Source organism: Formica exsecta, unplaced genomic scaffold (genome assembly GCF_003651465.1).
Source record: "Formica exsecta isolate Colony F162 unplaced genomic scaffold, ASM365146v1 scaffold90, whole genome shotgun sequence".
Taxonomy (NCBI): Eukaryota; Metazoa; Arthropoda; class Insecta; order Hymenoptera; family Formicidae; genus Formica; species Formica exsecta.
Window position 1 is genome coordinate 768,598 of NW_021853667.1, and position 22,790 is coordinate 791,387.

A 22,790-nucleotide genomic window follows, 5' to 3' on the forward strand; every position below is an offset into this window, starting at 1 on the left:
CTTTTCTTCCTCTACTTTATGTATTTCTCAAATTACGTAGCAAATCTTAAAAAATCGATCTTTCTTTATCTCTAATTTGATGAAAAATTATTTACTAATTAATTGTTCACGGTTCAAGAATATTAATTACTGTAACATTAATAATATTAATGTATTATTATTAATGTTATAATAATATTGATATATAATATTAATATTAATTATATTCACATACACACACGACCGTTATTTTGATCCACTTGCTTAATTGTTGGCGATCTTCTATGTGAATGCGGTCGTTCGCATGAATATCGCATATTATTCCCTATCCTCTTTTTTCTTAAATCAAATTACACCACTCATTTAATTCACGCTACAATCATTGCACCAGTCGCACAAAAATACTTATAAGAAAATTGGAAAGAAAAAAAGAATGAGACATATGATGCGCGAACGCCCGTTCCTTCCGCCATCTAAACTATGGATGTATTATTTTGTGTTTCTATTAGATTACTAGGCAGTGCACTGGTTTCAAATATATGACAACTAATATGTTGATCTTTTACAATGTTTTCGCAGTTAATAATTGCGCGATATTGTTTTATTTACGACATGCGAGACTCGCGTGTATTCGCTCTAGTATCAAAATGAATCGTTTTCTAAAAAATTTTCGGTTGATCACTCGTGTGTGAAAATTCATATAACATATAATTGTTTGAAGGATTCGTTGTTGAGCAGGATTTGTATTCTACCGGTGTGTTTTTAAATTTCTATGCGATGTGACGAGATCGATAACGATAGCGCACATTTCTCATCACGTGAGGAATAATGGACAATCTCCTATGTTATTTCATGAAAAATATGTATATATAATATATATAATATATTGCCGCGCTTCCCTATTATAAGCGATCGGCGGAGCGTTTGTTACGTATCGCAAAAGCAAGTATCGAAAGAAAGTAATGTATAGCAGTGTATCATAGCTTCGACGCTTGCTCTTTTCTTCTCCTCAATGATCTACAGTAAGAGGAATGTTACATTCGTGACATGAAACAACAGTTAAGGAACACCGTTATTAATTCCACGTGTGTTATACTTTCCTAAATTACCATCAAAATATATTGGCACTGATCTGGAATGAACGATTAATAATTAAAATGATTTGATCTAACAAAGAAAGTTTTAGGCACCTGTTGCGACTTAATGATTACGAACAGTCACACGTGCCAATGTCTTATCGATTCGAGAGCATCGCGCATTATCGCCTACATTATATATTCGATAATCTAATGTCGGTTCGTGCCGCCGCGGCCGGTGTAAGATACCAACGTACCCTTCGTCTTTGCTCGTTTTAATATTTAACTTTACGGTTTTCACCGTATTATTCAAATGAAAATATTTCTAAGAAAATAGAAATCTATTAGTTAATGTAAGACTCTATAGACTAATATAGACTCTCATTGAAAAAATAATCGGCAAAAAATGTTGTTGGCTCGCGCGATTTTATGTATTTTAACTTCGGTTTTGCGGTAAATGAAAATTTCTCATAATGACTGTTGAATAAATAAGAATGTTGGCATTGCTTCACGTTATTTCTCGTGTTTTTCAAGCTTGGTTTATACGAGCGTGTAACAGCAATAACAGCGTTAAATAAAAACCTCATAATGACCTCATTGGACAAATGCGTCGACAAACAGGAAGCTGCGATGAGGCGAACTCGCATATATTTTACACGCGAATAATGACGCTGAAACTTTACAAATGAAATTTTAGTCGGAAATAATTCGCGCAATAATCCTATGAAAACTGAGAAATATGACTGAATAAAGAGAAAGAGAGGATCGGAGAGCACATGTCACAGTAATCCTCAGTACAGATTGGAAGATTCGTCAGGCATAAATGTCAAAAACCGACTCGCACTTTACGAGCGCACGGTAATGAGCAAAGTTTCCGTCGACAGAAGACAAGGACCAAAAGGCTCTTTAAGGCTCACTGCTTCGAGTTTACGAGCGTCACGTGATAGTAAGACCGCGCTGGACACGAGCCTCGACGGGCGGCAGGAGACGTCGAGGAGAGCGTCTGTCACGCGTTTTACGAGCGCGGTAAGATTCCCGACGATGCGGCACGAACCTATCTTTTTATTGGCATCGAGACAACGGCGGCACAGGTACCGCCCTCGGTATTATCACAATACGGACAGAAGTAAAAGTGGGAGGAGCGATGGAAAAAAAGTCGAATCGACGGGGGCCTCCTCTTGCATTTAGATCTCGGTGTCCTTGGCGTATTTCTCGATCTCCGGGTATAGCACCGGCGACATCTCAAGGGTGCTGGGCGCCGACGGTACCGATGTCGGCGATGCGCCGCTGCCGCTGCCAAACTGCAAACGGCGACATAACTCCTCTAGCATCTCGTTGAACATCATGAGATTCATGTTTTGACCTAGCAGATGGAGCATTAGGAAGTCGCCGACCTAAAAAAATTCATTTTTTTTTCTTAGATTTCAGGATTTATAATTTCACTAGAGAGAAGGTTTTGTCGAGGCCCTTCTCTCTATAACGAATCAATTTTATGTGTGTATTATCGACAATTTTTAACAATCGAAAAAATATCTCACTTGAGTCTTTCGGATGAGCGCGCTAACCGTAGTCGGTGTGCCGAACTTGAAGCGCTTCTTGAGGATCGTCTCGCGCGTGCTGGGCATCAACACTATGGCCGTGCTGTACAGCATAGCCAAGCCGGACATGATAGCCAGGATAATAAACCAGAACCACAGGAAGATGTAGATTTTCTCATTAAGAATATTGAGCGCTAATACGCAGAGCGCGTCCAACTTCTGTATCGTGCCGGAGGCACCGAATTTGTGGAAGGTGCACTTGGTCACACGCGGAAACACCTCGATCATCGGATCGCTACGTTGCTCCTGATTCAAATTGCTGAACTTGACTACGTCCATGCCATACGTAAGGAAAGCACCGCCCAGGAAGGCGTCCACGAAGAATATGTTACCGACCTAAAACGAAAACAATATTAATTTCATACAAAGAGTTTGGAACGCAATCTTTTCTATTCGTAGAAACAATTTCTATTCATCTATGCGATTAAAATATTATAGAATAACGTCCTATAATAACGAAATTATAAATCAGATGTCTATAATCAAGATCGAAGTTTAATTTCCGCTACGGTATCATCCAAATAGCCTAATACTCACTAGTGGAGAACTTTTTTTGCGATATACTTACAGTATTGAGAAAGTTGAGGGCCTCGCAGAAAAAGTATCCGGCGGCGTAGCTGTTGTGTAAATGCAGGGTCTCGATGAGATACTGGACCAGTCTTTCGACCTTGGCCTGCCGCTCCTGTTTGGTCTCGACCATGGCACCTCTTATACCCTCGGATATTATTCTGATCTTACCCTCCTCCCATTGCTTCCACATCCAGTGCGGAATGTAGAAGAGCACACCTTGGAAGAACAGCATGAACGGTACCCACTGATAGTACGAGTGATACCTCTTTTCACCGACATCGGTACCCAGGCCCGGGTGGGCCACGTGGGTGGACACGGGTTTCGCGTTGTTCGCCGGTAGCGTGAACGTGTACGTGATCCAGCAGAAAGTATTGATCACGTGGCCGGCGCCGCCAAGTTCCGATATACAGTTGATAGGATCGCCTGTGCGGAAATAGACAAATAATTAGATAGACAGATAATTAATCCATAAAATCGATGATTTTTCTGTCACATCTATAAACTAATTATAAGTAGTTACAGATCTTTATTTGTATCAAAGAAACGAGATTCAAAGATACATGGATAATCGAAATATTGTTTTATGATGTTATCGAGTTAAAAATTTTTGGATCGAAATTAATTGTATTCTGATGACAAGATAAGAAACGATTGTACTTGCGATTTATTTCGATAGTGAGAAAAGATAAGCAGTGATTATTTCAAGAACATATCGTATATCTTCCTCGTGCGAACCTATCGTTTACCTTTCTTGCGCGAACATCGTTACCGGAGTAATCTCTCGGAATTACCGTGTGCAACGTGTGTTAATCCCGTGGCATTAACGAACGTCGAAGATGGTGTTATCGCGACGAAGATAACTTTTCACGTGTCACGTCACGCCGCAAACGATCCGCTTCGCGGATGCTGCGCTGTCGTTCTAGAATTCTAGACAATGACACTCGAAGCTCGAGAATCCGAGTATCATTCTCATTTAGTATCTTGATGAAGCTCTCTTGAACCGTAATGAAGATGTTCCTTCCGATGTCGATGCGAGCATTGAATTCGCGACGCGTTCTGTGTTACATTTGCACAAATCTATATAGTACGTGTGTTTCTTAATTAGGGATATTTACTTGTACTTTCTATATTTCTGTTCTTTTGAATTCACTTATATTTGAAGCCAATAAAATTAATTAATAAAAGAGAGATTCAAATAATAAAGAAACTTATGAGAAGCGTCGATTCCTGTACAAGTTAATATTTCTAAATTTTATAAGAATATTTGTGGAAATATTTTTGATAGAAAAAATTCGATATTTTATTTTTCAAGATGTGATTATAAGATTTTTACATCTCATATAACTTAAAAACAAAAAATCTTACTGCTTTATAAGAAGATTAAAATTGAGCGAATATATACCGATGCTTCGTGGAAAAATAGAAGAGAAAAATGAGAACGTCATTAAAATGAATATAGTTTTAGTGTTTACGTTATCCAAGATTTTTCTCGAGATGAAATCGACAAATATCACATGTGTTCGCTACATAATCGCGCTTCATATGCATACCAGATGTTTCACATGTATGTGATTATCGGCAATTAAATTATGCAACGATTCAACAGCGATGAACAAAGACTACATTATACTGAAATCATAATTGATTAGCCATTTATTTTTAATCACCCGGGAAATCTCCTAATAAATTGATATAGTTTTAGTGTTTACGTTATCCATGATTTTTCTCGAGATGAAATCGACAAAAATATCACATGTGTTCGCTACATAATCGCGCTTCATATGCATACCAGATGTTTCACATGTATGTGATTATCGGCAATTAAATTATGCAACGATTCAACAGCGATGAACAAAGACTACATTATACTGAAATCATAATTGATTAGCCATTTATTTTTAATCACCCGGGAAATCTCCTAATAAATTGAACGTTTAATTTCTTAAAAATTCTCACCAAACTTTCTGTGTTTACGTTATCCAAGATTTTTCTCGAGATGAAATCGACAAATATCACATGTGTTCGCTACATAATCGCGCTTCATATGCATACCAGATGTTTCACATGTATGTGATTATCGGCAATTAAATTATGCAACGATTCAACAGCGATGAACAAAGACTACATTATACTGAAATCATAATTGATTAGCCATTTATTTTTAATCACCCGGGAAATCTCCTAATAAATTGAACGTTTAATTTCTTAAAAATTCTCACCAAACTTTCTCTCTTTTGTTATGTCCCTAATTTTTTAAGATTCTTGAAAAATTAAGCTTCTAATTTTATGAATAAAATAAATTATTATTCCCATGTATTCAATTAATTTTAATTTGTTTCTGCACAATGTTAATTAACGCATAATTTCTTAATCGATGTGAGATCAGAGATACATATCGCGCAAGATAAACTCGATTCAATGACGATTTTAACGAAAAACAAACGCATACACTCTCCTACAATTACATATGATCATTTATTGCATAATTATTGCTTCACCCTACGCTCATTAATCATATCGTGCAAGAGCGACCTCGATTCACTCGACAATCGTAGTCGAGAAACAGGCACGTATACCGAGTAGCATGTTATGATTACAAAGTGCGAACACGGCTTCTTCTAATCAACCACGTCGTTAAACCTATCGTATGTCGCGCGGCGATAAAAGAGCGCTAAAAAAAATCATAGGATTAGGTGTTTGAAATATACGAAGACCTTGTCTACGATGTAAGCGTACAACTCCGAGGAATGTATTCGTCTCGCTTCTGTTCCAGACCGATTGCACTGACTTATGCAATTGATCCTTAACCCTGCAATATCCAGCACGCCCGATAGAATAAATGATTCCTGCGTAGTCTTTTATTTTTAGACGCGTTGTCTGCATCTTAGAATGCGTCTCTCTCTCTCTCTTTCTCTCTCTCTCTCTCTCTCTCTCTCTCTCTCGTTAACTTCAAGTATTATAACTAAAATATATTAACTGCTCTTTTCAAGTAGTATACGTTAATACAAAAAACGTATTTACTTCGTTCTTGAAGACTTTATTCTGTTAATGATAGAACTCGGTAGCAAGAGATTTTCTCAATCGTATTCCTAGAAGACTTTTAGAAATCTCTCTTAAGAAAATTCTTCGAAAGAACATGAAGTGCATATTGAATGAGAATATGTTTACCTATCAAGTTATTGGCGGTGACGATGATGCAACAAAGAAACAGAATGGCCGACGTGATCCTGTAATGCATCCTGAAAACCATGTTGTCGATGATGGCCTTGTCAATCAGATATCGCACCTTGACAAAACCGGCGACCGCCGAGACTAAGCCGAAAACCGCCATTTTCGTTTAATCTGCAAGAAAAAGAAGAAAGGCATGTTATTTTTTGTTGTTGTCATTGTCTCGATAATTGCTCGCCAATTAATAATAATTGGCAACGATAGCATGTTATTTTTTGAGCATATCAATAGGTTGAAAAACAATTATTAGTCGGAGAATAATAATCAAAGTACTCCGAGTTTTTACTAGACATAAACTAATTATCGTTCACTGATATCCGTTTGGCCTATTTTTGCAAGTCTTTTTCTCAGAAATTTTTTTTTTTTTTTTACAACGCCGTCTCTAAAACATAGAATTATCTATTATTAGTAGCTAGCCATTTAAATAGGTTTTTATCTAAATGGCATTTTGTACTTAAATCATTATACAGTTACTAATTCTGGTGGTAAAACCTGGACAGTTTCTGGCCTCGTCTAACCAGTTTTTTCTACTTAGATTTTTATCACGTACAGCTCTTATGGTATAGATGATAGTTAAATGATTTAGGCCAAAAAGATTTACGAACGATACGGACTGTCTTGTGTTTAACGAACCATCAGATTAGCGTTGCCGTACACGTAATGAAACCCCGCAGCTGACGGTCCGCGATTAAAAGCGCTGTTTTATTGAGTCAAATGACAGCGAAGAGAAGAGAAGTCCGTCCACATATTAGCATTCTTATCGTACAGTCAGTAATTTATAATGACTCAGTCGCACGAACGCGTTGCCTGGGAGAGAGAGAGAGAGAGAAAGAGACCGAGGTTGAGCTTCGAGTTCTCCACCGATTGTATATACGTGTCGTATCTAGATTAGATCCTGATTAATTCAGCATAGACTCCAATAGTAAACAGGACTATATTCTCTGCCAGAGCCGATCATCAATCTTATCTTGATCTTCTCAGCGACAGTCTTCGATTGCGTTGTTTGCGAAATTAATTGAATTTCGCGAGAGCTAAGAAGAAGCGATCGACTTCGGATCTCAAATATATAATGGATTAGAATAGTAGTGTAATTAATAGCGACGTAATCAAGAGGGAGTAGTCGTTTAATTATAAAAAATTAATGTTTAATTTAGAATTCAGACTTTGTGTGTAATTCTAATATTTTTTACTAAATATTTTTTTGTTTAAAATATTGTGCTGAAAAATTCCGAGTTTTTTTGAGATAAGAATTTAAGAGAGAAAGAGATTTAAAGATCAACAATTTTAATTTTTTGCTTCTACGCGCGCGCGAAACGAACGCTCTCTTCGCTCTAACATCCTCATTTTTATCCTTCGAGGCGTTCTCGTCGACGAACAAAAGCGAAAACGTTTCGCTGCGTCTTTATTCAGCAAAATCGTCGCAGGATGACAATTCGCGGGATGTTTTCCCCGGTCCTTTCGAAAATCCACGGGGAACCCTCGGTATCCGATCCTTTCCCGATGTACCCGACATCGCGCGCGGGCCGGAAATAGCAGATGTGTGTAGAGGGAGATCGATATACAATATATAGAGAGAAGAAAGTACGTCTCCACATATAAAGCCCGCGTACATCTCGACCCGTACAATTGTTCTCGTCGGGAAACAAAGCCGACGCCACCGGAATCCCCTCAGTTTCGTCGTCGTCGTCGAGTTTCGACGGTACCGCGATACGTGCTGGGAGAACCTAAACGCGGAGATTTTGCAGGAAGTTACAGCGTTAATAAAAATTGAATGTCTCTCGATTTTAAAAGTTCGTCTCGTCTAGAATTTCAATTTTTTTAGATTTTATATCGCCCGTAATCTCATCTTTTATTTTGTTTAATCTTCGAGTCACATATTTACAGGATACACGATATTATCATGTTGCAATTATCTGTCATACAATTTGTAAAAAGAAATCTAAACGCGCCAGTATCCAGCATCTCTCTCTCTCTCTCTCTCTCTTTTCCTCTCTGTCAGGTTTTAAATAAAGGAACAATAAAAGAATTTAAAATTATTCTTCTTTTATCGTTTCCTTCGTGAAACAAGATTAAAGCACGCGCGGAAACAGTTTGCGTTTCATTTTCGAGATATTGTGGCTTTGTGGCTCTATGTATCTCGTGCTTTTCGGTGTAATCGTGCGTGATAATAATTAAACGCGTAAATGCCTGGGGCTTGGCCTATTTGTGTTAATCTTCGCGCATCTGGAGAACTCACTCGTCATTTTGCTGTTACGGAAAGTATTATATTCGTTATCGCGTGATGTAATTATTAATATTATATACAAAAATTTAGATAAAAAGTATAAAAACCGCATCTGATACTATATAGTTAATTAAGAATCGTGAATAATTACACAAAGAAGATTATACAATTATTCAAAAATAACAAAATAAAATATAGATAGCCTCTAATTTAAAAAAATTGTATAGAGCTTTTTAAAATAATTATTCCAGCCATATTGACTGCTATCTTTATAATTTTGCATACTCAGAAATTAAAAAAAATAAGGATAAAAATCTCGCCATTCGCATCATGATATTTGTTTCTCTTTACAAAAGAAACGCGTTTTTTCCAGCGTTTTATACATAGAATACTCTTCTCAACTTGATACAAAATTCAAGGACGAATTATAACTCGTATTGCAGTTGCACGGCCGGCCATGCATGTCGACGGAATTTTATTACTTAATTAATTGAAGACAAGCAGGGGACGCGTGCCGCTGTACGAGAGGTCGATTTACAAGAGGACGAGAATCGCGTGTTATATACTGTGGGGCATTTGATACAATTATTGATATAACAGAAAAAGAGAGAAAGTATATTGATACAGACAATACGAGATGAGAGAGAAAGAGAGAGAGGGAGTTGCAGGAAAAAATGAAATAAAAGAAATGAAATATATAAAATAAATCTCGCGAACACGATATTTCTTTAAAGTATTAAAATATTCAAAAATTCGAATGCCTTCGTCATTCCTTCACCACGCGTCTTAAAACGCTCGTGGCGAAGGAACCGAGCAAGTTAAACCAGTTGGCTGCTGCTGGTTTCTCGGGTGGACGAAAGTGGGGTGCAACTGCGTGAGTGAACGATGATGACGGCGACGACGACAACGAGAGAGGCCGATACCCTTTATATATGCGCTCTCGCCTTGATTAATCGCGTTTCTCGAATACGCGACATTCAATTTGAAACAGGCCGACATTTCACAGAGTTATGCGATTCTAACGAACTGATGTTTTGCCTGTCATATTATGAATTAAAAATAATTAGCAATTATATAGTTTTTTCATATATTTCATCATCTCATATTCTCTCTTTCTTTTCAGAAAAATTTAAATTATTATAAACAATTTTGTTTCTATTTTCTGTTGTTTACACCATTTTCTTCTTTTTTTTTTTTACCTTATCGAATTATGAGAAACATGTCACTGCCTAAGTGTAACAGCCATAAACCGTTTCGATTACGCATCTCTTGCTAGTTGGGGTACGATTTTACGGCGTTGCGCAATCGTAACGTACCGAGGTAAAAAAAGATTTATGTCCTATTGGTCGCGATAATAAATCCGCCGTGAACGCAGAGTGGATTTTTATCGTCATCGTCGCTTTTATTCGCGACGAGAATTTTGATCATTATTAATCGAATTTCTATGAAAATATTATTCAATTCGAAGAAAAAAAGTGTCATAATGTCACAATATCTCTAAGAAAGAGAAAAATTATGATTTATGTTATAATAATTATAAAAGATTATGTTATTATTTTGTTATATATATTTATGTCGTCCATATATAAATAATTCAGCCGACGATGTGGAATCGCGTTAAACGAGGAGCGTCAAATTTTATTCAGAAATAAACGCGTAACGAAAAATAGAGCCCCGTGAATCAGCGGAACGATACGGTGGTTTGCGAAGGCAGTTTTCTTCTCACGATCGCCGCCGCGGCTCTCGATCTCGTACGAATTGTCCATATCGGGTTACGAATGCAGAAAACAGGTTTAAGGATACAAGTCCGGCCCCGATAAGGACCAGAGGAGTCGCTAATATACGATCGAGAAAAATGGAGACTTCGAGGGATGCTTTGTTCGCGACGCATCCGGGACATCGGAAGCCCGGGGTTTTGTCCGCATTTTGAGTACGAAACGAGAGAAAAAAACAGGTGTAAATAGCGTATAGATAAGAAGAGACTCGCATCTGTCTCTAAACAAATGTATTTTCTATCGTTCTCGCATAAAAAAATACTAATATGTTAAATAGTTTAATAAATGTAATATTTATTAATTATATTTATAAATATAATATTTGTTAAATATATATATATATATATATATATATAAAATATAATATATATATATATATAAATTATGCACACGCTTTTAATATATGATTAATATAATGTCTGATTAATATATCAAATATTAATTAGTAAAGAAGAGAGGAATTATCGATCTTGTTTTTTATTTTATAATTGCTGATATCTCTCTCGCTGTCTTTTAAAGTCAAATCCAAATCAGTATTTTATTCAATTACTTGTCTCTTGTTATTTCGGAATGTCTTCTAATATTAATTTTTGACGTTTCTAAAATATATTCCGAAAGTTATAAAAAATAATTTAGAAGAGATAGAAATTATTTATTTCTTCGCGTCCAAAAATGAGATATAAGATACTCGTAAATTTACTTTTTACGATGTTAAACGTATTTACGAGCATTTGATGACGACAGGCGAATGTATAATGAACAAGCAATCGAATATCGAAAGATTCCTCTTCGAGAGAATCGAAAAAAACCGCAAATCCGCGGCTTTATGGAACGAGATATACGAAAACCGGAATTCTGTCGATTCAACAGTTAACAGGTAATAGAGTGAGATTTATGGGTACTGGTTGCGCCGCGTGATATAGGAACTGGAGCGATTTGTAGGTCGAAGCGCGCCGACTGTGGTCGTAACGAGATTTACGTATATGTGGACTAATAGCGAAGTTGCTAATAGTAAAGAGCATCGAACGTGCTGCTTAAAGGGACCATGATATATGTATTCTGAGCATTATTACTGATGGGAATCATTCGCGTCGGAAATATGGATACGAGATTCGAATGTCATCGGAGATCCGTGACGTAAATCGATTCAATATTAACTCAATTCGCATCAATTTGATATTCGCATTATGTAATATGTAACGTAATAATGCATTTATTACTACTATTACAGTCTTAAATGTCTCGTTATGATATCTTGATATTGCATAATTGTTGCAACAATGTCATATTCGTAATAAAGATCAGATAGCAAGATTTACAAATTCATTATAAAACGTGTTATAATGAATTTGTAAAGGCATTTGCAACTGCGTACATTTTTCATATTACATTATCGTAATAAAAGATGGAAATGACGTCTTGGCTTTGCGCTTACGTTGAATAATGTTTCGCTGAGAAAGCGTGCGTCAAGAAAGGCTTCTTAGAACTCAAGTTGAAAACTTTTCTCTGCAATATGAATCACATTCTGTCCCGAATACGACTGGAATTTTATACAAGTTAGCGCAAAAGAGAGAGCGTAAAATATCAAAGTAATTATTTCTCTTTTCCCCAAAATTTACATTTTTTTTAAATTCGCCATCTCTTCAAATACTTTCACACAATAATTAATTAATATGGAGTATAAAAGCATTTTGCCAAAGTTTATATATATATATATATATATATAATCTCGCGTGCTAAATATTAAATTAATATCTTTTTCTCAAACACTTCGCAGAACGATGTATTATAGTTTTAGGTCGTATATATGAATTAATTAAACGCTGTGGATAAACGGTCACCCTCGATAGTAAGCAAATTAACGCAACGCGCCCGTAAATTATTGTATCAACGGCCATTCGCCGCGATCAAGATACGAGTTTTATAATCGCGATCCGAGTAATTGTACATGGCTGCTTACGGGGTCATACAGTGCTTTTACTGACGGTTATTCAGTTGCGGCGATCCCGCGAAAGTATTAGCTGTCCGCACGTACTGGGTGTGTCAAATCGTGCTTGTCCGAAGCTCCGCGTGTCTCTTTGAACTTGTACTTATGCATAAAAAATTAGTAAGCAATATAACAATATTTTGACAGAAAATATTTCATTACCTTAAAAATATCGTAATAAAGATATTTATAGATAATAAAAATTTTTTTAATTTTTAAAAAAATTGATGATATAAGAAAATTAGAATTTTTTTGATAATTGGACGATTATATAAAAAGAATTATTTTAACGATGTATTCTGCGGCTCAATTTGCGATTATTAGGATATTTAACCATGAAATAATTGGAAGATCGTGTCACTGATTATTTTCTGCGAAAATCTCACGGCATAAATTTGTTATTAACTTGTGTGTACGAAACAAAACTCGCGGGATTTATGGATGGTGTGTGCGATTTCTTCATATTACATCGGAATTGCGTGCAAAAAAAATTGATAATATAAGAAAATTAGAATTTTTTTGATAATTGGACGATTATATAAAAAGAATTATTTTAACGATGTATTCTGCGGCTCAATTTGCGATTATTAGGATATTTAACCATGAAATAATTGGAAGATCGTGTCACTGATTATTTTCTGCGAAAATCTCACGGCATAAATTTGTTATTAACTTGTGTGTACGAAACAAAACTCGCGGGATTTATGGATGGTGTGTGCGATTTCTTCATATTACATCGGAATTGCGTGCGAGGCGTACAATGGTCAATGCTTTATTAGGAATTCGCGAGTAACGAGCGAGCGATGATTATAATTCCTTTGCACTCGCACATCAAATGCTCTCTGCAAATGTGCTTTCATAAATCAACGCAATCTCGCCACATATCGAGATATGTTACTGATAGAAACATGATACGTTTTCTAGGAATATTACACTAGCAGTGAAAGCAATTCATCCTTCGATAAATCGCGAAAAAAAAAAATTAAATATATATTTTATACATATATGTATTTAAATCCGATTTTACAAAGAAAACTTTTTTTTTTTTTAAAGAAGAAATAAGTGTATCTGATTTTCTAATTCTCTCTCTACATTATCCTTCAGCGAGAATTTATAATTTGAGAGTCATATTTAATTTGACAGTTATATCTAATTTAACACTAAAGTCGATTATATAAAAAAAACGCGTCATATCTATTTTACAAACTATTATGTCAAATTCTCGTGTTAAATTATCCAAAAAAATTCGGAATAGCTTGGCGCTTGCGTTTTTGCGTGTAGCGGTTCAATTACCGGACCACGACGGATCGAATATGTTGAATTAAATGAACCTTTTTTCTGTCCTGTGTCGTGCACGAGACACGCGTGACATGAGCGTGAACAGCTTTTCTCTCGTTCATTTGAAAGGACGAATCGCTCGTTGGCAAGAACGGGAAGGAGATTTACAGTTATGTATGTCTTATGCGTATTCCGCGTAGCACACTTATTTCATCTGCTTTGAAGTCTTCTGGTGAATACAGCATTGATATGACGAATAATGAATGGTTTTGAATAATATTTTCAATCATCTTCTTTCGAGATGACCTGACTGAAAGCGTTATATTAAGTCTTCGAGTGTAAAAAGCTCCGCTTCCATAAATGCGATATATTAAATTCTATTTTACGCTAATTAATTTTGTTATGAAATTTATTTTCAACATTATTAATTAATTCCAAAAAATCACAGATAATTAATCGACATAATTAAAAATTTAATAATAATGAAGAGCAAACTTTTTATCGATATTTCAATTTTCATTACAATCATTTTTTATTCAAAGCATATATCATCGAATTCAAGCATATCCTCTGTCGACAAAGAGACCCTCGATCAAATTTTCATAAACGGATCGATATCCATGTATCTTTCTCTCATTTCTCGAAACTTCAGAAGAATTCAAATGCACTTGCCTTAACACTAAAGTCGATTATATAAAAAAACGCGTCATATCTATTTTACAAACTATTATGTCAAATTCTCGTGTTAAATTATCCAAAAAAATTCGGAATAGCTTGGCGCTTGCGTTTTTGCGTGTAGCGGTTCAATTACCGGACCACGACGGATCGAATATGTTGAATTAAATGAACCTTTTTTCTGTCCTGTGTCGTGCACGAGACACGCGTGACATGAGCGTGAACAGCTTTTCTCTCGTTCATTTGAAAGGACGAATCGCTCGTTGGCAAGAACGGGAAGGAGATTTACAGTTATGTATGTCTTATGCGTATTCCGCGTAGCACACTTATTTCATCTGCTTTGAAGTCTTCTGGTGAATACAGCATTGATATGACGAATAATGAATGGTTTTGAATAATATTTTCAATCATCTTCTTTCGAGATGACCTGACTGAAAGCGTTATATTAAGTCTTCGAGTGTAAAAAGCTCCGCTTCCATAAATGCGATATATTAAATTCTATTTTACGCTAATTAATTTTGTTATGAAATTTATTTTCAACATTATTAATTAATTCCAAAAAATCACAGATAATTAATCGACATAATTAAAAATTTAATAATAATGAAGAGCAAACTTTTTATCGATATTTCAATTTTCATTACAATCATTTTTTATTCAAAGCATATATCATCGAATTCAAGCATATCCTCTGTCGACAAAGAGACCCTCGATCAAATTTTCATAAACGGATCGATATCCATGTATCTTTCTCTCATTTCTCGAAACTTCAGAAGAATTCAAATGCACTTGCCCGTATCTCGTCCACGAGCATGTCCTTGGCTTTTCTCGGTCGAAGTCCTCCCAAATGCTAAGCTTTCGAAATTCGCAGGATCGTAAAAATCGCTCAAAGTTGCCGTATGTAGCGCGTGTGAGAAAATACGATCGCGCATTTATCTTATCAATTTTCGGATCAGCGTTTAATGAGCGAGCAGGTCGATCGTACTGTAATAAATCGCGGCACATATATAGAGTCGCGATCGCATCGAATGATAGCGCGTGCGATGTGAGTGAAGGGTACTTTATTCGCTTCGTCTCGCGAGCGGGGCGGGTGAAAGGCGATAACTCGCGATATTCGCGAAATATCATATATTTTCCGTTTCGCTAGCGAACGGAGTTTTCCGCGAAACGGTCCGCGGATTTTTCGCGGCAATGCCGTCACGTGGCGGCGAAGATTACGGCGTTGTGTCGCGATGATTGCGCGAGCTGCTCGACGAATGGGGAACGAGGTCGTAGGAATTATGTTAATTATTGCGTAGCCGAATTGTTCCTCTCCCGGTTATATATTATGTAACGGACACGCGACAGATCGCGCGAGATTCCGTCTTTCATTACGATAACCGGTAAACACGGAGATAATTCCTTCTCTATAGTACAATATCAAGTTCCATTTAACGTATTATCAGCAAACTAAATTATTAGACAATTAATATTCTTTTTGTTACATGATTTCCTGTCATAATTAATTTTATAGAATTTTTAAATTACTTGATCATATTTCTGATCTTATCGTCTAACATTTTCACACGAGATCATTATAATCTATCAAAGATTAGCGTATTTCCTGAAATACTTTGTGTATGTAACGCATAATGTTCGAGAACTTGGATACACGAACGTTATTCTATACATCGGTAGATGTTATCATGTTAATATTCCGTCGTATAATATAAGCATTACTCGTTTTTTACGACACGATAGACACGCACGTACGTCGATGCGCGATCGAAAAGTAGAAAAAAAATGAATGAAGATGATATTTCAAAGAGGACGTTAATAGTTCGCCTCACGCGTCGCGAGATCGTGGGAAGCGAGATGACAGCGATATAATAATGATGATGAGACGAGTACAACAATGTTGACAATCGTTTCACCGTTATCTCGCGTTTGTAACATGTATGACAAATAGATAATATATTTATCAAAAGACCATAAGAGTGCATCAATTATAATGTCATGTAATATTTTAATAGATTTAATATCACAATTTATGTGCTTTTAATTAAATTTATTATTTCTTTTTATTATTTTATTTTATATTTTAAATTAATTTCACCCGCGAATTGATTCTATCTTTAATACTTATATATCTTTGTATGTATTGTCATGAAAAATTTTTTTCAATTAATTACTGACGAATTATTAAGAGAGTCAATAGGAAGTGACAAGACAAAACACACGCACAATATTCATCTTGATTTGCGACGCAGAAAGAATGGTTCATTCTTAATAATTACGTTCTTTCAAGGGCCTTGGAAGTGACGGCTGTTGAGAAATCGACCGTAGAGGTAATCTTTAGACCGCAGATGTCGAGAAATCGACGATAGAGGCGGTTTCTCAAGTGTGTGCAAGTGTTGAAAGATCGGTAGATCATTGTTTTCTCACGGCCAGTTGTACCAACATCGTTTAGCGTTCTGGCAATTTAATTTTCATTCTCTGCTTATATAATTATGCAACAACGTTATAATCCTGCATTAATTATTCCACTGTCAAAAGCAGCTTGAAAGAAGTTTAATTCACTAAAATACCACGCATCGATATAATTATGCAAATCTCAACCGGGGGCATCCGAAAAAAATTCGTTCTATTATTTTATTACTCAATTATTATTTATTATCGTTATAAAACGATTGTTATATATCGTGTGAAAAGTTGAATCCACCGTAACGATACTGGTTTTCCAACTCGCAAGATATTATTCCTCTCCGTATAGGACGCCCACTCCTTTACAGTATTTATACGGTCGCTTCTAACAAAGATAGGCGGATGATTCTAACGCATGAAACACGCGGAGGCGAGATAATGCTGTGCGTGCCTATCTGGACCCCCTTGTGTGTATGGAGATGCAAGGTCCTCGGTCCTTTATCTCGTCGCTTTTATCATCGTCCGGGAAACTGAGAAACGCTCCTATCTACCTCACCAGAACGAGTTCGAGCTATCATTTAAAAAAAAAAAAAAAAAAAGGAAGGAACGGAGGAAAATTTCGAACGTACCTCGCGATTCACGCGAAGCGTGACACATTCCTTGATATGTAATGAAACATAAAATTACAGATAAAATAACATTGTAAGGAGACACGAGAAATTCTAGCTAAACATTTACTTATATATGATGATCCTACTATCATGACGTCAAAATTTATTAATGCGACTATTAATTTTCTAATAATAAAAAGTTAATTTTGTCCCGTGATATTTCAGAGAACTCTCGATATATGTACAATTATTTTTTATTTTCAATATTATTATTAAAAATTTATAATGTTTTTAGTTTGTATTTCAGTGTCGGTCTTTTATATCTATCTTGTGTGTTATTATGTTATATTCAAAATATCTTATCTTTTTTTTGGTATCTGTGATATGTCCATTCACGTGAGGGCGGTTCGATCTATCGAATGCGTGTATGTCGTTGACCGTTTTTTTTCTTTTTTTTTTTTCATGTCAATCGCGTGAGCACGAGCCGCTTCTTCGCTCGAGCGGAACACGAGTAGCCGTGATTCGAGAAAGGGCCGGGAAAACCATTGACGCTTTCTCTTCTACGTCAAAGTTGGAATCGGGATGCCTACCGTTTAGGAACGACCTTCATATCTGCCGATTCCCAGAAAGGATCCCTCCATTTTCCCTTCCCCAAAACAAAGGCATCTGAGTCATTCTGGCCTGTCCTGCATTCTTGGTCAAACCGTCGTTTTCGGTGTCGAGGAAAAACGTAAAAAATTGTCCTAGCTTGCGAAGAGATAAATATTTCTATATGATGTTAATAAATAGTTTCATAAAATTTTATATATATATATATATATTATACCTAATAATTTTTATTACATCTAAATAGCGTGTAAAATATAATTGAAATCATTGGAACTTAAAAATTTATAGAAAAGTAAAAAATATATTCAATGTCGTAAAAAAGGAAACGATAGAGAAATATATAAAAATATATATTTTATTAAAGAACGCGTGTGTTTTATTAAAGAAATATATTTTTTAACACATGCAATTATATTATATCGGTTAATGTGAAAAACGGAGAAATCGTAACGTTTTGCCGTTGATTAAACACGAGTCAATGAAACAATGTATTTGACGCAAAAGTTTGTATCTAGTAACTCAGTGTACTTCATTACGAAGGTAGCAGGAATTTGTGGAGTGAAAGAGGGAATTACTCATTCGAGACTTGTGCGAGCGGTCGGCTGGCTTGAACGACTGTTTCAACCTTTTCTAGCCTAAGCCAACTGCTTTGCCAATTGAGGTCGATTAAGCGCGGTTCCCGGAGAAGAACACGTTTCTCTCTCTCTAATTCAAGCTATAGCGATCGCGTTTGTAGAAACATTTCATAGAAGAGCGATACCACGCCGTACATTCAGACAGACGCGAATTGATCGGTACTTCTACTCGCAATTTTTTTTTTTTTTCAAGAACTCGACATAATTTCAACAAATACAAATTCCGATTAGTGGATTTTATACTCTCGTATCAATGGTCTGGCGTTTCGATCGTCGCGAATAAACACGAGGGCCGCGTTCGCGTGATCTTGGGGAATTCGATTGATCTTCGGTCTGCGAAATTAGCGGCGCGGACTTTGACAGCGACAAGATCGCGTGTTGCGTCATTGCTTTATTCATCTACCTCTCGATCGGAGGTCGAAAATTCGCGCTCCTTCATCAACGATCACGCGACCGATACACGTTTTCGTCCCACGCGATCCCGGAAATCTCACGTGTGAGGAGAAGACCACGTTTCTTAAATTTAACTCTCCTCCTTTCGATTTAATTCTCTTAAATATCGATCGCGCGATCGACAAGAACCACCTGTCGCTCTTTGACAATACCTTCTGCTCTCGCGCTGCTGGCGCACAATGCCGATTTCCTGCCCTTCGAAGGGAGAAGTCTCGAGAAGCTCGTCGCTGTTGACTGCTGCAACTACCACCACCGCACTGTGTGTGTCTCGGGTCTCTCGGCTCGATTCGGGCCCGTGTCCGGCGCCGGAGGTCCGGAGACTGCGCGTAGAAACCGACGCGCCGATTTGGTCAAAGAGATCGGCGAGATCGCCTCCTCTTCTCGCGTGCTCGCAGAAGAGTGAGATCGCTCCCGATCACGAGCGATCGCTTCCTTTGTTTCCTGCTCGTTTCTCTTTTTTTTTTTTTTTTTTTTTTTTTTTTTTTTTTTTGTTTTTCCTCTTCAAGGACGAAGCGCGCGCGAAAGAGAGACGCGCACTGGAATTTGGACGGGAAAGAGAGAGAGAGACACACACACACACACACACACGTGACGTACAAACCGAAGCGAATCCGACGACGCGTCTCTCTTTCTCTCTCTCTCTCTCTTTCCTTTCTCTCGTCTCTGTGACGTGAAACGCAACGAACCTCGACGGTATACGAAATACGTAGAGCACCGACTGGGCCCGGCGAGCGACTGACTCGAGCGGCGAGGGACTCGCTCGGGGCCCCACCATTCTTGCCCGTCCACGAGTCTGGCGGTGAGGTACGGAGTGGTGGAAGAGGAGGTTGCCAGGTGCGTAGGGCGACCGCTCGCGAATTTCCGCGTCCGAGTGTCTTTCGCGGAACAATTTCGCGAATGACACGAGTTGCATCGATCTTGTCGCGACTGAAAGATGTACTTTGTTTGATTAATAAAGATTGATAACGTGTAATAGTTCGATACATATCTGAGCGAATAAACGCAATTTTTCTGAAACCACGAAGATGTTAACATATTTCTTATATTTTTATTGGTCGAAATTATGACGGTAATGCATAACAGCAGCTGGATGTATATATTATTGAAACGAATTTGGGAGCGCTAGAATTTGCATGCATTATGCAGGTAGAGCAGTCACGAATGATATACGTTAACATAAATCGTGGAAAATGCAACTGCGAGAAGATGCGCCCGCTCGATAATCACCTTCCTACAGCTTCGAAATAATCCTGCTGCGCTTTCTACCTTCTCTCTCTCTCTCTCTCTCTCTGGCTACTGAAAAACTCAACGAGGCGCGAATTAGCTCGTCAACGTTAGTTTTTCTGCGTTGCTTTCATCTGTTCAAAAGGAAGTGAAAAAATATATCAGAAGAGAATATACTTACATAATTAAAATTTAAAAATCACATATTATTTGTCCTTTGCTATTTATCATATAATAATTAAAATATATTATCTCATTATCATTGTAATTATACAGAGTGTGTCATCCATCCCTTTTTTTATTTTTACAATGATTTTTCGATTCTTGCGAGATCTATCTCGATGAAGATCTTTCCTCTTCGAATTTTCGGGGAGCAAATCGCCGGAATCTCGACAGAAAGTCACGCGGAGCCCAGCGAGCGTGCCAATAAAAAGATACCGTTTTCGCGACGAGCGGTCGCGAAGAGTTCAAGGACCAAGGGCCCGGTCTTCGCATCGGGCCCGCGACTCCCCGGGCCCGGGATATACGCATCGTGTGAACTCACCTTTGCTTTCTCGACCTGTATCGTGTGTCCGCGAGAAGCGACCGCAGCATCTCGACTGGAGCGAGATGAGCAAATACCCTGTCTCTTCTCCCTTCATTATTTCTCTCTCTCTCTCTCTCTCTTTCCTTTTCCCTGTCTCGCTTTCAGTTCATTCTTTCCTCCTCTGTCTCCGTCACTCTAGATGGGGGCCCAAGGTTTTCAGCTCGGTGAATACGCAGTAACCATGCGGGGAACCTGTTCCCCCCTTCCATAGACGCTCAAGGGGGGTCGCATCCAGCTCTTTAAAGGCTACGTTTGTACGTTTCCTCCGTGTCTTTTCCCGGTTCTCCTCTCTTTCTTCCTACGTTTGTTATTATCGTTGTTATCGCGTAGTGCTATCATTAACCATGTAATCGTCGTCAGATGTAATTAAGATTGCGCTACTGTTACTCTCTCGCCTTACTAATGTTAATTGTCATCTAAAGAAGATTAACGTTTTGTGCTCGAAATGTTTCTCTCCTTATTATATATTTTTCTATTATTTTATTTAAAATATCTTATGTATCTTTCCTGTGTAACTCGATAATTAATCAAATAATTATTGTACGAAATTGAAATGAAACCCGCCCAAAGATTTTTTTTTTATCCCTGGAAACTCTGTGAAACTTCCTTTTTCGTATTCATTCTAGGTATTAATCCGAACAAAGGTCTGGAATATTTGAAATTCCCAAGATTTTAAGACGCCATTCTGTCTTGTAAGATGCTGCGAATCGATCTATTTCGCGGTTAAATATTTCCGTGATTAAGACGATCGCAATGAACATTGAAAGTAGCGGAAATGTAATGGTAATTAAAGTTAAGAACATCTTTCATCGAACTTTCAAAGGATGATGCGATCTCAGACCTCGATTTAAAGAAAGATTCGACGCACGTGATCTCCGTAATAACTTGGAAGTTTTGCGTCGAATGTCTTTGACAAAATTAAGATCGCATCAGGAAAAGCGATCGAACGTTATCATTTTTAATATAATTATTTCAAATATATTATTTTTAACATAATTAATTCACAAATATATTGAATCAAATTTCTCCAACGCCAACTAACGTACATCAACGAAATTTCCAAGTCTTTTCTTTCGCAATATTTCCTAGACCACGATTACATAACGATTTAATAATCACTAATCTAGCTGATTATAATTAACGCTAATTGTCAAGTGTATTGATAACGTCGAGTTTTAGCCTCGAACGGTTCCATCCAGCTTTAACGAGAGGCATCGAGGTGACGGAGATAACTGATTCGCGATTGGCGACGAGGGCGAATGACGGCGTCGTTATCATATTCCATTTACCTAATTGTCGGTTGTCCGTCGCGGTTAAAGCTAACTTCCCCGTTAACCGCGGCGAACATCAAACTGACGTCGGCGGCGACGGCAACATTTATTATCCGCGGCAATTATTATTATTTCTAATGAGCGGTGTGCCTGAAGCGGCCGATGAAGCATCACGCGAATCTCGGGGTTCCGGACCCTTCGTCTTTGTTCCCTTCCGTCTTTGTCACACGGTCGACGCGTTCTTTCTCCGTTGACTCTCTCGTTTCTCTCTCTCTCTCTCTCTTTCTTTTCCTCTCCTCGTCTCACGAGGCTGCCTTCTTACGGGGTAACGCGGTTGTGAAGGAACTCCTGTCCGCGTAAGCCGGGATTCCATCGTTCTTTCCTATAAAGGCGAGCTTACACGGCTCGCTTTTGACGGTCTCGTCGATGTCCCGGATATGAATCGCTCAAACTACGAGAAAAATAAATCATCAATGTTTTTATAAGTCTCATATACAAGATAAAATTGTTATCTGCTTTCTCGTTATATTGATTAATCGCCTAAACATTATATATATATATAATGAGTCCTCGTACTCTCCGTTTTCTTGAAAACCTTAGAAAGTTCT

General features: G+C 37.4%; 2 protein-coding genes across 3 annotated transcripts in view; one reads left to right on the forward strand and one right to left on the reverse strand.

Moving 5' to 3' along the window:
- Positions 1–22,790, forward strand: part of LOC115245027 (dedicator of cytokinesis protein 3) — a 48,454-nt gene that overhangs the window by 10,272 nt on the left and 15,392 nt on the right. The gene's annotated exons all lie outside the window — the stretch shown is intronic.
- LOC115245026 (innexin inx3) lies at positions 7–20,892 on the reverse strand. 2 transcript variants are annotated; one of them, XM_029823085.1, is made up of 5 exons: positions 20,870–20,892; positions 6,392–6,565; positions 3,222–3,646; positions 2,594–2,989; positions 7–2,449 (listed from the first exon to the last, which is right to left on the reverse strand). In XM_029823085.1, the coding sequence occupies exons 2-5, from the start codon at positions 6,552–6,554 to the stop codon at positions 2,240–2,242; spliced, it is 1,194 nt and encodes a 397-aa protein (XP_029678945.1). In that variant the 5' UTR covers positions 6,555–6,565; positions 20,870–20,892; the 3' UTR covers positions 7–2,239. The 2 variants fall into 2 exon arrangements, with proteins under 2 accessions (XP_029678945.1, XP_029678944.1); XM_029823084.1 differs by lacking the exon at positions 20,870–20,892 and adding an exon at positions 19,254–19,892.

What these genes read in the sequence shown, in the direction of transcription:
- LOC115245026 (XM_029823085.1), bottom strand. Translation starts at nt 6,554, where the DNA reads ATGGCGGTTTTCGGCTTAGTCTCGGCGGTCGCCGGTTTTGTCAAGGTG. An exon ending in CACCGCCAATAACTTGATAG is followed by an intron (nt 3,647 to 6,391) that starts GTAAACATATTC and finishes ATTTCCGCACAG; the next exon opens with GCGATCCTATCAACTGTATA. An exon ending in CCCTCAACTTTCTCAATACT is followed by an intron (nt 2,990 to 3,221) that starts GTAAGTATATCG and finishes TTTTCGTTTTAG; the next exon opens with GTCGGTAACATATTCTTCGT.